Source organism: Mytilus edulis, chromosome 12 (assembly GCF_963676685.1).
Source record: "Mytilus edulis chromosome 12, xbMytEdul2.2, whole genome shotgun sequence".
Taxonomy (NCBI): domain Eukaryota; kingdom Metazoa; phylum Mollusca; class Bivalvia; order Mytilida; family Mytilidae; genus Mytilus; species Mytilus edulis.
In genome coordinates, this window is record NC_092355.1 from 35,583,795 (window position 1) to 35,601,560 (window position 17,766).

The 17,766-nt window shown below is 31.5% G+C and overlaps 1 protein-coding gene across 2 annotated transcripts in view; it reads left to right on the forward strand.

Moving 5' to 3' along the window:
- LOC139498336 (neuralized-like protein 4) overlaps positions 1 to 17,766 on the forward strand; it is a 118,287-nt gene that overhangs the window by 92,569 nt on the left and 7,952 nt on the right. For both annotated transcript variants that reach the window (XM_071286707.1, XM_071286706.1), the window contains exons 2-4: positions 2,170 to 2,403; positions 12,708 to 12,783; positions 17,095 to 17,261. In XM_071286707.1, the coding sequence (XP_071142808.1) occupies positions 2,211 to 2,403; positions 12,708 to 12,783; positions 17,095 to 17,261 (436 nt within the window). In that variant the 5' untranslated portion in view covers positions 2,170 to 2,210. The remainder of the gene's footprint in view (positions 1 to 2,169; positions 2,404 to 12,707; positions 12,784 to 17,094; positions 17,262 to 17,766) is intronic.

Sequence of the window (17,766 nt, forward strand, 5' to 3'; positions counted from 1 at the left end):
TCAATAATAAATACGCTTTGTCTTTATTATTACAAACGTCTATTAAATTCAGCTCTCCGCGCACTTTTCTGGTTTGTTTTATATTCTGTTATCTTTGAGATTGATGACGACTTTTAACATAGCATATATACAAGGAAAACATAGAACATGCATCTTAAAAAGGAAGATAAGCTTAACTTCTTAAATAAAAAATAAAAAAATGGCAATGGGAAATGTGTCAAAGAACCAACAAACCGACAAGGAGCCGAATTATACATATATCTTACTTCGGTACTCTGATTTCAGCAAATGTAATTTTTTTTTTAAATTAAAAAAGTGTGAAATAAATTTAGGGGAATTTATCCCATACTTTTTCCACAAAAAAAGTAAACAAATCAATAAAAAATGTGTTTTTTCTTTACTATTAGAAACGTCTTTGAAGGAAGCTCGCTTGTCTAATTTTGGGAAATTTTGTCAGATTTTCAGAATCCTCTGTTTTTTTTTCATTTTAATGTCGTAACAAATTTTGCCATTAGACCCCCAATTTTCTTTTTATAATTCCTTTACATGTGTAATGATAATTTTTTATTATTTTTAATAGTTTTTGAGGACTTAAACTTGTCAACGAGCACGGTTACCTATACATTTTTTTTTGCTCTTTTGATTTCTTTATTAATCTCGTATCAATAATGCTAGTTCTTTGAAGAACTAATTATTTTGAAACTGAGAATCCAACTCCCTTAAATTCTACACTCTGCACACGTTTCTGTTTCGTTTAATATTCTTTTATCTTTAATGTTTAAGAAATAATTCTTTCATGCCATGCTTTAACATGGGTATTAAATGTTTACAAATATAATGCCTACCCATGTTAAAATGAGCATAGAGCATGGCATAATAGAATAATTTAGATCGTAATAGGAATATTTTGAACTTCTGTACTTCGAAGCGGACCTATAGTAGACCCTCCAAAATGTCGCCATTTTGATTTGATGAACACAAATGTTATAGAAAGATCAACAGTTTATCAATACAAAAAGAACAGAAACATTTAAACTTTCTTTTAGAATGTTGTTATCTAATTTCCTAATGAGCAACACCAACAAAAATGTCCATCTGACGTAACAATTTCAATTGTGACGTCAATCACGTGCAGCCTATGTTCTATTCAAATAAGAACACGGCTTTGTACCCAAAGCTAAAGAAGAACGTTATATTATAATTGATGTTTTACCATAGCATATATACAAAGAAACATTAGAAATTACTTTAACATGTAGAAAAGCGTAATTGTGTTTTAAATACGATAATTAGTATCTCAAAATGACACCAGAGGGGGATCATTTTAGGAAAACATCCTATGCCCTACTGTTAAAACTCGTGGTGACAACCGACAAACGAACTAGTAATATACCCAAATCTCCAATGAATCATATTTCTTATCTATAACATTGTATTAATGATAATAAAGTAAAAGTCAAATTAAGTTTAGCTCAGTTACATCTTCACAAAGCGATCAACCACGAATACGAGACACCACATGAAAATCAGAATATGTTCATGTTATGCTAAATCTTTAAGTAACTTCATACGAATATTACAATCTGTTTTAGTTAGGATATGTTTGATATGTATCTATCTATACTTATATAAAGGAATATTTGTTTTCCCCAATCAAATTCAAAAATACAATTATTTGTATTTTATTTAAATTGTATTAGTTGCTTTCTTATTAGAATTACGTGTAATAAACAGCTGAACTGTTCTCTTGATTCTACATCATCATTAAAAAATTTAGAAATTTTCCGTTTCACTTATTTTTTTGTTTTGGCATTTTAATACGAATTGCTACGTTGATTTGTCGACTCTTCAAATGTTTGAGCTTTCATTAGGAGGGATAAATAAACTAATTAAGAAACTTGTACACTTTGGAAGAATGTAGCGTAACACTAATGTGAGCACGAAATAGATTTCAGAAAAAAAACGAGAAAAACTGTCACTGCTACCAAATCAACATCAAATTTGGACAGTACGGACCTTTGATGAAAAGAACAATGAAACTAAATGACGAATCTGGCGACCGGTAGTCCTGTCCCGTAGTTATATATGGTATACCTTTGTTTGTTACGAATGCAAAAGTATACTTACTTTCTTCCATATTTTTAACATGGAACACATTGTCTATTACAGATGGTTGAAGTAAGCAAATTGAACAAACAACTTAACAAGAAATGTGGAAGTTTCATCGTATCTTTGGTGAAAACATTTCCCTGGAAAACAATTGTACCACTGCAAAGCGATCAAATCCAACCAAAAAAAATGATTGTGGTATTTGTTTTACCAACACACCATTAGTGAAAAGCAAAGTTTATGAAATACAAGTAGACGAGCTAGTTACTGAATGGTATGGATCACTTATCTTAGGTACTTTTTGTTATCATACTTTACAAACTAATAATAATGTTATTGAAATGACCGAACCAAACACTATTATCAAGTAAAAGGTTGATAGAATTGCTATTCAAAACATCAGAGCTTTTCTCTAAGAAAACCATGTATCAGATTCAATAGAAAATAGTTTTGCCTTTTACAGTTTCAAATATTATGTTTTAGTGTAAGAAAATCAAAAATTGGCAGCTGTAATATTTCTAAGTTAAGACTGTGACAATGGTGAGTGGTAAATTTCTGGCACTTCCCATCTCTTTTTTAATTTCATTATAATTCTGCATTTCTTCCCCCTTTCACAATGTTTTATATCAATTTAATATCATCAATTCCTTACTATTATCCCCATTTTTGTAGACTTTGTGGCAATTTCAGTATCCACTCAAAATGGAACACTGCAGAAATGTGTATATCAGACTAGCATTATAAAGTAATCTGTTCAGTCAACAATGTGAAATGATGATTGTTTAACCTAAACATGCTAAATCAGCTGTTAACTTGTGAATTGTAAAATACGTCAAAAGGTCATAATGGTCAGTGTCAATAACTTTTCTTGTTCATCTTATCTTTAACAAGGTATATTTTCTAAACAACAAAAAATGACTTATCATTTCTAGTATAGTGTATGAGGTTTTACTGCATTGACAGTTAAAATGTTGTCATAAACCGTTATATTATTAGAAATATCAGCTTTTTTTCAAATGTTAACAAGGATTTTGAATTTTAAAATATTTACGTCTCGGGGATTCACTAAAAGTACAAACTTTTTAAAGCTTGTATTTAAGACAGAAAACACGAAAATAAGTTTCAGATAACGGAAAATGCTCAAATACAGTTATGTGTTTTGCATGACAGAGATACTACATGGGCTACTTTTTGAACCTTACTATATCCATGCAACCATCCCATCATTACGATGATTATCAGCCGATTGTTAACTCAGAGTAAAAAAATAAAAAACATGGTTTAAAAAAACCCATATGTGGTAGCATTTCAGTTATGTTTTTTATACAGTTGTCTTTAAAATCGTGTGCTAACATGGATCAATTATGTAGATTTGACTAATATTCGAGCTATTTTTAATAAATAAAAAAAAAACGATTAGACATATTAACATTTGTTCACATTATGACAAGCCACTTTTTCAAATTTAATATGTAATACAGTCGAGATGTTTTATTTTACATAGTTGTAAAGAAGAGATATACAAAAATGGCATACAAAAAGTTATAAAAATAAGAAAAAAAATATACAAAATTATAAACATCGAAAAACATAAACTTCACCGAAAAACAAGGATAAACCAACATTCTGTAAGGGTATGCAGTTTCTAGGACATGTATCACTAGTATGCATGCTCATGTCAAGTACAACAAACATGTACATGCACACATCAGTTACACCATGTTACCGTCATCCTTGTGGTATATGGGACGCTAGATAGGAATATAACTGTGAAAATGTTATCTGTTATACGATACATGTATTACATGATAATCAATCAATGCTGTTTACGTTCGTAAAACTACTGCAACATAACCGTTCCCAATGTTTGCTACAACTAATGTCATACAGTTAGTATTTGAAAAGCAAGTTGTTGGTTTGGTAAATCTGAAGTTCTGATATATTGTTTTATAATTAAAATAATGAACTATGTCATCAGCATTGCCAATTTGAAGAGTAGCTTTAATTTAGGAAATAAGTTGCATCTCGCTAAAGTTCTGTTTAAATATTGATCATTAAAACAATTAAATTTTATCAAGTTTATAATTATTTTTTATTATACCTAACATTTATTACAAACAATAATGTTTGGTAACACGCAATTACGTGACATGGAATAATTAGGTTATTTTTTTATTCAATTGCATGGAAGAAAGATTATCCTTTAAAATTAACACCAGCGGATAACCTTTTTAGTTTTTAATTTTTTAAACAAATTCTTAAGTGTTTTTCAATTATTAATAATACCCTGCCACTGTTAGTTTGGTATAATAACACAATTGTGGCCCTATAGAAGCGATGAATATCCACAATTGTAAACCCTTGAAAGGTGCGTCCTCCTTGAAATAACCTTGTCGTGTGGACAACTTTGGAAACTCACCTTTTCTACGGGCCATAATTGAATAATATTATAACTCGTGACATGAGCTAATTGTTCTTAAATGTTTAATAAGAAGTGTTTATATAACTACACTGTGCCATCATATCTTTGTTGTAGTAGCTATTATCATTGAACAAAGTATAAGTCATTTTAAATCGAACGTTATGGTCAACTTTGTACTTATGACTGTTCAGAAAAATAAATCATTGCACTATTAAGAAGGTCACGGCAGAAACATTTATTGAAAAATCAACGTCCATGTTATGTAGTCTCTTTGCCTAATAATCTTGTTTTTTTCTTTGAATGAAAAAATACATTCAGATTTATTTTTTTCTTCACAAAACATGTTCTTTTATTTCGGAGGGTTTAAACTTTGACCTATTTGGTGTCTCATTCACAGGAAATACCAATCATATTGTTTAAGAAATCAAGACTTGCTATAAACAACAAAAAGAGCTACATAGATGGGGAAAATAAAACAATTAACACCAACCATAGTTAACCATATTTAGCGAGCATTAATTACTTCAGATTTAAATTTGAGTATCCATTTACGCTCACAAGGTAACACAATTTTAACAGAAGTATTTTGATAATTTGAAGGTCATCTCAATAAAAGGACATTTCACATGTGGTATAAGTTGGTTAATACTTCAAGCGTTTCTACTGTATCATACAGTTACACCGATACTGTTTTATCTATAGTATTTAACTATAAGCACACATTGTTGGACCTGGATTTAGAAAATACTTTAAAAAAACTCTGACATGTGAATGTTTTTATCATACTGTACGTAGATTCGTTATAAATAGTTGGATACCATTTTTCGTGGATTTCTTTGGTACAGGTCAACCACGAATTCAAAAGTTCAACAAGTGACACATTTTCTACAGGTGTGCATGCAAACTTAGGCAAAACCACGAAATCCAACATTCCCAAACATGTTAGTTTTCCTTAATCCACGAAAACCAGCACACACACAAATAACTGAATCCACAGTAGTTGACATAAGCAGTTCATACCTCATATTTGAATATGATAGCGGAATATTAAATAATAAAAAAAAAAAAAACCACTCAGATTATTTTTCTCCACAAAAAAATGTTTTTTAGTTTCAGAGGGTTTAAACTTTGACCTATTTGGTGTCTCATTCACAGGAAATACCAATCATATCGTTTAACAAATCAAAAGTTGCTATAAACAACAGGAAGAGCTTCATAGATTGGAAAATGAAACAATTAACAGCAACCATCTTAAACAATACTTAGCGTGCATAAATTACTTCAGATTTGAATTTGAGTTTTCATTCACGCTGTCAAGGTAACACAATTCCAACAGAAGTATTTTGATAATTTGAAGGTATTCACAATAGTAGGACATTTCACATGTGGTATAAGTTGGTTAATACTTCAAGCGTTTCTACTGTATCATACAGTTACACCAATATTCTTTAATCTATAGTATTTACCTATAATCAATATGCTGGACCTGGATTTAGAAGAATACTTAATAAAAACTCTGACATGTGAATGTTTTATCATACTGTACGTATATTCGTTATAAATCTTTGGATACCATTTTTCGTGGATTTCTTTGGTACAGGTCACACATTTTCTACAGGCGTGTATGCAAACTTAGGCAAAACCACGAAATCCAGCATTCACAAATATGTTAGTTTTCCTTAATCCAAGTAAACCAGTACACACACAAATAACCGAATCCACAGTAGTTGACATTAGCAGTCCATAGCTCATATTTGACGTAAGCGTTCATCTCAATACCGGAGTATGACAAGCAAGACGATTTTAATTTCAATTTATTACTTCCCCACAACTTAGTGGCATTATGCACGATTCACTTGCTTATGGAATATACATTGAAGATCATAATTCCTAAATATTTTGCAAAATACCGCTTAGATAATCTATTCATGAGGTAGAAAAACCTTAGTATTTCAAAAATTGTTAACAGTTCATTTATTATTTTGAACATATCAATGAAAACTCAAGTCAACACAGAAGTGCTAACTACTAGGCTGGTAATACCCTCGGGAAAATAAATCTCCACCAGTAGTGGCAACGACCCAGTGGTTGTAAATAAACTCATCATAGATTCCAGGACTTGAATTTTTACACTTACGCAAGACGCGCGTTTCGTCTACAAAAGAGTCATCAGTGACGCTCGAATCCAAAACTGTTTCAAAAGGCCAAATAAAGTAAGAATCTAATACATCTGTCATACAAGTGAGAGTGGTTTAGCTAGCTATCAAACCTTGTTTAATTCATATGATGAAATGCATCTATCAAATCAGGAATATAACAGTTGGTTTCCATTCGTCTGATGTGTTTGAATTTTTTATTTTGCCAATTGATAAGGGACTGATTTTTCCTTTGAATTCCGTGCTTTTGTATTTTACTTTCAAACATTGCTAAAGACGACTGGTCTACACAAGTTTTTACATTATCCAAGATAATAGGTGTACTCTTTTGTTGTTTTGATTGATGAAGTGTTGCAAAGGCTTTCATGCATAACATGATACCTTATTCTATACTTAAATAGACAGAGTGACTCAATACTAAAATTTATGATAAAAGAGATGATTATTCTTTTCCTATCGATTACTTAAGAAATAAGTTATGGGGGCATGAATATATCGTGATTTTACCAAGGGTTAGCCCTTTATGACAAATATTTTACCCTGAGCGATAGCGAGAGGTAAAATATCGGCATAAAGGGACAACCCGTGGTAAAACCACGATATGTTCAAGCCCACCCGAATTATTTCAAATCAAATAGGACAAATAAGGCATTTCTTTTAGGACGAAGCGCTCTAGGCGGAGGACAATATTTGCCGTTCTCATAAATAAACGCATTATTAGATTGGCGTTGAAGAACGGAGCAAACTAAATTAGTGACGTGCTAAAACTCTTTTTAAAAACGTATTTATATAGTTTTGGATGAATTTAAATGATAATTTACTTAAACGTTAAATGTATTATAGGTATAAAAATAATTGGCTTATACCAGATTCTAGCATTGTTTTTAACGTTTCTTTGTTGTGATGATTTTCGGTTTCACATTTTCCCGTACAATGTTTATATTCTTACGTGATCGTTCTATGACGTCGGGTACCTCATTCATAAAAAAACACATGACATGGGAGTACAATTGGAAGAGCCCTGGCAATATATTCATATTTTGCCACGGGTGGATACTCAAAGCGTTTTAAGGACGTCATGTTAGAATATACATTTTTAGATGGCGTTCCCTTGTGACCATCTTATGGTGTTTCATATATTTCAACTTGTAAGATTGTCTCGTGTAGGTAACAACGTATCATATTTTAGCTAGATACATTTGTGCATTACTAAAAACGTAGTACACCAGGGTTTTTTATTTCACAAACTAGTCAACACATTTACTAAATTTCATCATCGGTTCAATGACATCTTTCAGTAAGATAGTTCACATCGATTTGTTTTCATGGTAATATTCTTTATCAAGCACACACAATGTCGGCATTCACCTCAAAAGCTAACAAAACCTCTAAACAGACTTATAAATAAGGGATATAATTCCGATACTGTTATCAGTTCATTTAGGATTGCATATGTTGTCTCTGGTATTGATTAACTTATACCATCTTTGCATCGGAAATAAACACATTTATTCTAAAATATATATGTTATGATAGTATAATACCAACCCTTAAAGGAAGGGATTGTACTTGCTATTTATATGAGGAAGACATAATATTTCAATCAGTTTAATTGAGGTTTGGAGCTGGTCAATAATTGCTGGTAGTCCATTGTTAATTAATGTATCATTGCCATTTTGTTGAGTTTGTTTTGTTATCTACTCTGACATCGGACTCGAACTTCTTTTGAACTGAATTTTACTCTGCGTATTATTGTGTGTTTGTTTTTTCTATATTGGCTAAACGTATGGAAGGAGGGTTGAGATATCAAAAACATGTCTAACCCGCCGCATTTCCCACGTCAGGAGCCTCTGGCCTTTGTTAGTCTTGTATGATTTTATATCTTAGTTTCGTGTGTATATTTTTGAGTTGAGTACGGTTCTTAGTTTGTTGCTTTATATGTTGTGTTCAACCTTGATCAACTGATTTTTATAGTTCTTTCTTATGTTGTGCTGTTTCAACCCTGTTCTGGAGAACGCTATGTATGTGCCTGCCCCAAGTCAGGAGCCTGAACGTCAGTGGTTCTCGTGTGTTTATGGGTTACATATTTGTTTTCGTTCATTTTTTGTACATAAATTAAGTCGTTAGTTTTCTCGTTTGAATTGTTTTACATTGTAATTGCGAGGCCTCTTATAGCTGACTATGTGGCATGGGCCTTGCTTATTTTTGAATGCCTTACTTTGACCTATAGTTGCTTATATCTGTGTTTATTTGCTCTCTTGTGGAGAGTAATCTCAGTGGCAATCCAACCACATCTTCTTTTAATATTGTATATACTGCTGTTTTTTTAGTTAGTGTGTCTTCATTTTTCTATGACATAGTCAGTTGTAGACTTATTAGTACGGCAGGTTTGTGAAAAATTGTGTACATCCTGGTACAAGCATGACATTTGGCATAGACCTTCTTCAACTATTACTCTTTTATTTCGGATAATGGCGGACACCATACTTAAATCAGCCCAACATCAGAGGCTAGTGTGTGAAAGGGTGTTTTCATCATGCTGCTATAATAATATTTGGTACAAACCTTTGTTATGTACTACTTTTGGATATATGATATAAATTAGATGTCTTTCAAAACCCCACTTCTGGTAAAATCCAACATGGCGGACATTATACTAAAATAAGCTTATTTTTTAGGGAGGGTGATTGAAATGTGTTTTAACGTATTGCTATTGTCATTAAATTGTGCAGGAAACTTTCTTTGATGTTTCTTAGGGAAACATTGTATACGACATATGTCTTCAAAACACTTACTTTCGGTAATATTCAAAATGGCGGACATAGCTAAATCATTTTTTTTTTATTCAACTTCTTTTCAAAATGTGAAGAAAGTTTGTTTTTTGTGGTGGTCATTAAATGTTTGCCTTTAAGTTATCTTCTAAAACCACTAACCATATTCTATAGTTGATATTTAAGTACAAAGTTAACACTTCCGGTAAAAAAAAAGAACCAATATGGCGTAAATTTTAAAGATGAGTCCGCAGTCCATATCTTCGATGTAGAGTTTTGGATAGATTGCTTAAAATGAAATAAAATCACTTAAATACTAAAACATCTTTAAATTACTGATATGGCCGCAGAAACATGTTTATTCACAATCGAAAAGCTGATTTTCCTCATTTACATAGACCGTGGTATTGTTTCTTACATCAATAATGTACAAACTCCTGGTAAGGTGACGAGGACTCACAAAGAATTGTCCAAAAGGGTTTCAATGGATCATAATTTTTCCTTCGCGATTCATAAGCGTCTGTAGTAGTAATCATTTCAAGCTTGTTTCTCATCCACACCCGCCATTGTATATTGCACGTTTTACATGCTGAAAAAACTAGACCGAGTCGTTCAGATAGCCTGTATATTCTAGTATAAGCCTCTTCATGTTAACATGGGGCAAAACTTGAAACACCATCATGTGGTGGATAACACAAAGAACATCCTTAGCATTTGTTGCTACAACTACCTTTTCCTCAAAATATCTTGAGTAAGCTCCTGTGAATGAAAACTAAATAGTTCTTTCTTTATGTCGTCATCTCTCAAAAAAAATTGCCAATTTTGAGATTTTTTTTTTACCCGGGATTCGTCTATGTACATGATGTATTCCTTTCCCCTAAATATAGCTTTTGTTTCTTGCTGCAGCATTTAAACTACCGCTATTGTCTATGTACGCATATGAGACTACATCCACTGTTGTTACAGTTTCAGGGTGTTTCACAACGAGTATGCTGATAGGGTATAACGCCCTTACCTTAAAAATAACCCGTGAAACAGTTCCAAGAGTGGATGAAGGCTTGGATGCATATGGTAGTTGTAGCAACACATGTTCAGGATATTCTATCTTAACCACCAAGTTATATATTTCAAGTTAAGCACCAAGTTCACATTAAGAGGCAGACACTAGAATTATAGTGCATGTGTCTGATGCAGTGAAACACGAACTTAAACGAGTCATGATTCGAACAATCATTACTAATGATGCTGTCATTACTGTTTCGCTATTCCGTGACATAGGGGCAGACGAACTATAGATTGTGTTTGGGAGGGGGAAAACCTTTAAATAAATATCTATCAATGACCTTTCAAATGCACTAGAGATGAGTGATCACACACATACTTATTGTGATCCATGTATTTACCGATTGTGATACAGTTCTCTGTTTGGCTGAAAAGGAGGAAAAAGCAACTGCATGGAAGACATTGATGGCATTTGAAGATGTGACTTTAACATAAAGAATGATAATTGATCTGCCTAAATCACCACTTTTTACTGTAAGATCGCACAAACTTATCAGATGGGGTTAGCATGGTTAACAAAGCAAGCAATAACTATTAACGCAAAAGGGAAGGCTAATTGAGGCTATTCCCTCAACTTAGCCTAGTAATTTCCGGCATGCAAAACGTACAATATACTAAGAAAGGTGTTTAGCAATGTTTAGGGGACGAGCTTTAACTTGGCTATTCTGCTACCAAGTCCAGGGGCTAATGGATGACGTAGGAACAAAGAGGATCACTTTTAAAAACTCTTTCTGAGGTCTCATCATTTTGTCAAAAGCTTGCACATTGTAGATGTGAGAAAGGTTGCCGCAGTTGTTGTCAATGTGAAAAATCAACTCTCCCGTGCACTGCGTCATGTGCATGTGGTGGTGACCGGGAACTAACATGTTTTTTTTTGCAATATAGTGGTAATTTTTAAAATGTTTTAGTACTGTAGTGATTTAATTTTGTTTTAATCAATCTATTCAAAACTCTACATCGAAGATATGGATTGAGGACTCATCTTTGACATTTATGCCATATTGTTTTTTTTACCGGAGGTCTTAACTATGTACTTAACTATCAACTATAATATATGATTAGTGGTTTTAGAGGATAACTTAAAGCAAACAATTAATGACCACCACAAAAAAAAAAAACTTTGTTCACATTTTGAAAAGAAGTAGAATATCAAAATAATAAAAATACTATATATCTATGTCCGCCATTTTAAGTATTATAAGAAGTAAGTGTTTTTAAGACAAATGTCGTATACATTGTATCCATTAGATGCATCAAAGAAAAGTTCCTGCATAGGTTAATGATAGTAGCAATACGTTACAACACATTTCAATCACCCTCTCTAAAAATAAGCTGAATTTAGTATAATGTCGGCTATGTAAGATTTCACCGGAAGTAGGGTTTTGAAAGACATATAATCTATATAATATATACAAAAGAAGTACATAAGAAGGGTTTGTACCAAATATTATTATAGCAGCATGATACTATTACCTTTTCACATACTAGTCTTCGATATTGGGCCGATTTTAGTAAGATGTCCGCCATTTTGAATTTTACCGGAAGTGAGACATCTGAAATAAAAGAGTAATAGTTGAGGAAGGTCTATGCCAAATTTCATGCTTGTAGAAGGATGTGCACAACTCGTCTAAAATATGCTTGTAGCCGCCGGACTGTGTAAGCTTCATTATTACGTTGGTTTTCATTTAAGTAGTCTACTCTTACTTTCTTAATCACATTACAGGTCGTTTAGCAGTACCATGAAATACATTGATGATGAGTTTATAGATTCTTTACTATCATTTGATAGTACAGTTTTAATTAAAATAAGAAGTGAATTAAATAAACGATATTACAAACAACTGACATCAAGTTATGTCAAGAACCTTTATCATGTGAACTGAAAAAAGTGTGTGCAATACAACGTCACAGATTTGTGTCAATTGTTGAAACTAGCCATGTAATTTCTGATTTTGAAACCATATAACGTTTTTAAAAACAATTCAATAAAACACATATAACACCAAAACAAACGCAATTATAAAATAAGATAATTAAATTCATTTTCTAATGAATTTTCATGGGTACCATTAATTCAAAACAAATCAGTCCATATACCTTAGAAACCTCTCAATCTTATAGTAATCTACAAATGCCAAATGTATTGAATATTACAAATCTCAGATCAGTTTTATGATCTATTGGCAGGTGTGACGACAAATATACCATCGGATCTAACGAAAATTCACTTGGGATTGGACTTGAAAGAAAGCTGGATATTACAGTAAGTTCATGTTTTAAGGAAGGAATGATACTTTTCTACACGTTTCTCTGATTTCAAATTACTGTTACCACTCTTGCCTTTGAATAGTCTATTGATACAAAACATGTAGATATGTTTCAATCACCTTTTTTTAAAAACATACCGCTTGGAACAACACCTGAAATAAATAAAAGTCAAGGCAAAACACAAGCATACTTTTAAGTAAATATTCAACAGATTTAATAGACTTCATGAAATGATACTCGATGTGATGACAGCGTTTCAATGTGTATGTGGTGCATCAATACAAGGTAACATTAAGTGAAGCGAGGAAAACAGAAATCAATTAATCAAATTACCGTTATCTAGATCTATCAAATCAAACTAAATATGAAACACCTTTTATACAAATATTAGAAATCGCCAGTGCAAAACGTTGTTGACGAAGGTAAAGTTAAGTTGCTTTTAAATTTTCATAATTTGGGTTTTCAAACAAGTTCAAACGTTCGCTAGCGTTGAAATATTATAGCAACATCGAATGTAGACATGCGAATATGAATGGAATAATTGATGATTTTGAAATTTAAAGCAACTGATTATCAGCCTTTTGTTTGTATTTGACAAAGTTTAAACAAATCAGGTTTTTAACCAGGTTGTTTATATCTTATGTGAAATGGTGTTCTCTTTGACAAACATTTAGATAACAACTTGTCTCGGCAAAGCTTCAATGTAAAAAGTAAATAAACCAACAAACAAAGCTTAAACGACAATTTAAAACTGAAAGTTCTTGAACAAAAGGCAAAATCAAAGTTCAAATATAAAATAAATGGAAAACACTTGTGATAAGCCTTACTTGGTACAGACGTTTCTTTGTCAGTGTGTCAACATTTAGACTTACAGCTTGCTTTTTTCTCACTTGTATACCAGCCGAATAACATTCCATTATATTGACATCAATATAGAATCAAAACAAACAGACTTAATGGGTGAAAATGTCAAACTATTAGGGACTGGAGTCAACTCTGTGTTAACATCTTAGTCACTACAGAAATAAAAAAAACCCAGCTATGTCAACAACAAAAATAAATATCGGCTGTTGTCCGCAGTATGGTCGAATTGTTGTCATTTTGGCACATTCCCCATTTCCTCTCTAAATTTTACTCTATATACAAATCACACAAGGTGTTGTTATACTAATAACAGATTGCTTTATATGTCATTGGTATAGTTGTTATGTATTTAATTAAAAGCTATTTTTCATTTTCATAAGACTAAAATAATTCTATATAACCCGTCAACAATCCTTTTCTTTTTGTATTTAACATGTTAAAGAAACATTTGAAAACTTTAATTTATTTCATAACCAAATACCGTCCCTGTTGCGTTGTTGAAGAACCATTCATATCATACATGCCGCTGTATATTTTGTCAAGTGATGTCTCAATTGGGGTCTCAGGATGTGTATTTTTTTTTATACTCTTAGCACTGGATTTTTTTTCTAATCATGTGACAATTAAACTCTGATGAATAGTTGCTTCATTAATAATATAGCTGAAAATGGTCAAGTATAGAAAGTAGGAAATTCCTACTAACCTGATACCAGTTAAAACTGTAATAAACGATAATAAGGGAAAATCAGCATACAAAACTATATACATGATATAGCATTGCACGTAATTTTGATAGGCCACATGATCCACGAATGTCATTAATGTATACTTAATATCTGTTGTTGGATGTATAAGGTTGCAAGATTGAAAGACACTGATATGTTTGTCTGTTTGTCTTTTATTTTTAGCCAGGTGTTGTCAGTTTATTCTTGATTGATGAGTTTGACTGACCCTCTGTTATCTTTCGTCCCTCTTTGATAATTAATAATATATATTTAACCGTGTTGGGTATGACATCATATCTTTCTTTTTATTGAAACCGTATATTTCTAGTATTATTAATTTTTGCCTCATTAGAATATCTGCTGTATTATTCAGCACATTATGTTTTTAAAAGAATAAAACATGTCTAACATCTACTATTAAACAACCTTTATACTGTTACAGTTATTAAATGCTGAGTGAGGGTTTTGTTTTCTGTTTACCAAGTCAGGAATATGGCCATTGTTATAATATAGTTCGTTTCTGTGTGTATTACATTATAACGTTGTGTCGTTTGTTTTCTCTTATTTTGAGTGTTAATTCACATTGCGATAAGACGTGTCACGGTACTTGTGTATCCCAAATACATGTATTTGGTTTTGATGTTATATATATATGTTATATTTGTTATTCTCGTGGGATTTTGTCTATGTGTGTTATATTTTAGTGTTATGTAGTTGTTCTCCTCTTATATTTAATGCGTTTCCCTCGGTTTTAGTTTGTTACCCCGATTTTGTTATTTGTCCATGGATTTATGAGTTTTGAACAGCGGTATACTACTGTTGCCTTTATTTACAAACATGGCATTTACCATTATTGGATTCGACTATTCTAAACAGTTTTTACACTGAGAAGATAATCTTATAAGGTTCCAGCGAATTTGTTTTGCCTTCTTAGAAGATTTTTATTTAAATGTCTCCATATCTTTTTTTTGGAGGTAGTTGCGAATTATACTGAATATTCTATTTTATTGGACCTATATTTTTTGTTACGAATATTGGATAAATTTCAAAGATAGGTAATATAGGATCTACTAATTAATTGTGTGCCGTAAATTTCTAAAGTACTTTTAATGTAATAACCATTTTTTGTCGTTCCGGATGCAGGTTGACGTTTTTTATTTCACTTTTGAACGATTTAAGAATAACTCATTTCAATCTGGTCAATTCTGCAATCCAGTTTGTTTTATCTTCAATGATATTGTTTATAAAGTGGTTTATTTTCTTATGTTTTTTTGTTTTACATTACAATAAATTTAATTGCATGCATTTTACTTTTCCGAAGTTAGTGAAGAAAATAAGAATTCTGTTGTATTGCATTTTATATTTTCGAATATTTGTTGGTTAAGGATATCGTTTCTATTTATTGGACTTAATTAAAACGATGAAACGTGCGTCTGGTGTAATAAATGATAAGTTTGGTACCTTTTGTAACCATATTGCACGTTTTAATTGAATCAAGATACAATTTTGGGAAATTTTCTATTTGCCATCATCGGAAACCAATACTTTTTTTCTAAAAAGATATCACATAATATTTGATATTTGTCTATTTTACCACCATTCGGATATTATGTTGCAGATATCGGTTGATGATCCTAAAAACTTTGTCTTACTTTTGATTTGTTTTACATTTAGAGTTGATGTTTATCAGACTCGAACCTTTCTTTTACTGGCCTGCATCAGTTGATCCTTTTAATTAAAATATTGTTTTCTCTCCATACACATTTTTACATGATGTTGTGTATTTCTTTCTTATCTTTCATGTATTCATCGCATTTAGATTCCAATTTTTTTACCGTCGATACAATCAATGATTTTGATATTAAGACCCACCCCTTGAATGTAATATCACGAGATTTCCAAACCTCACAACACGCATTAATGTTCCTTATTTTTCTTACTATAGAGCTTATATATTAACAATGTATCCATGCATGACTCCCAATGCTATACAATGCTATAATTAGGTTATTTGACTACATTTTGTTGTTAAATTTTGGTGTTTGATGTTTTCAACGACCAAAAACATGTACACAAAGTTAAAACTTTTCACATTACCCAGACCAACTTATAGATGCATTTTAATTTGTAATAACAGTATTCATTGTACTAATCGAAACAATATACGTGTTTATGGGTTGCCTTGGTATTGTTTTATACTTTGCAAGTACTGTATTTATTAGCTCCAGTAGCATATTTATATCATTTAAAACACTGAGAATGTCATACAATTGCAAGTTAGTGTTATTGAGTATTGCAGTAATAGAGTATTACACAACACCGTACTGACTATATGTGACATACTTGCAGCTTTCCATTAAGCAGTAAACAATTAAGAAAGAAAATAAGAACTTATAAGTTTCTTAATGAGACAATATTTGCCTTTGAAAGTGAAATAATATTTAAGGACCTTGCTTATATTAAGTAGCACATTAATTCATTAATCAGATACATGTAAATGTCGTATAATAAAATAATAAAAACATTATTTGGAAAACGTCAAGCAATGTCATTTGTGGAGATAGATATTATTTTGTGTCACCCAATCTAAGCTACATTGATAATTTCAAAGAGTTCAAGTCTTAAATTACGTTAGGTAAGAATTACCCTAAATACGTTACCGGTTAAGACAATATCAATAAAAAATAAACCTTCATTGTTTACACTTTATCTTTCAGGTATTCAGGTTTATACAAAAATGGAAAGAGAATTGGTTCATATTCTTTAAATATAAATACAGTACAAGTCGGTGATAAACTTGGTATAATGAAAGTGTCAGACAGTACCCTACACTTTTACTTGAATGGTATCGACCATGGTAAAGCTTTTTCTAATTTACCCGAAGGTAAGACCACTATATGGATGGGTATAATGCAATAAGTAAATGTTACTATAAGTTATTGGAGTTATTGATTGTTATTTGAGGAATCCAAATGTGATAATGTTAGTTGTAAAATTGATAGTGTTGTATCTAATTATATTTGTTTTATTTGAGGACTTTTACTTAGTCATTATCTTATATTATAGAAATACTTTTTAAAATGTTTCTATAACTAATTCATCTTCTTAGGGTTTTAACAATCGTGAAGCAAATACCGTGAAATGAGTTTTCATAGTAGACCATGTACTTTTCAGATTGTACCATTCGTGCAAACTTCATCGTTTTATGAACTTGATGAAGTAGAAGAAGCGAAATGCGAGTCAAGATGATATCAAATCTAAATATAAGGTCAAAACCTCGAAAAAAAATATCGCTGATATATACATGATATAGCCGATAAATGGTTTAAGCTATACATTGCACAAAACAAGTCATAATGAAGCAATTTGTCTTCTGATTCCTATTCTAA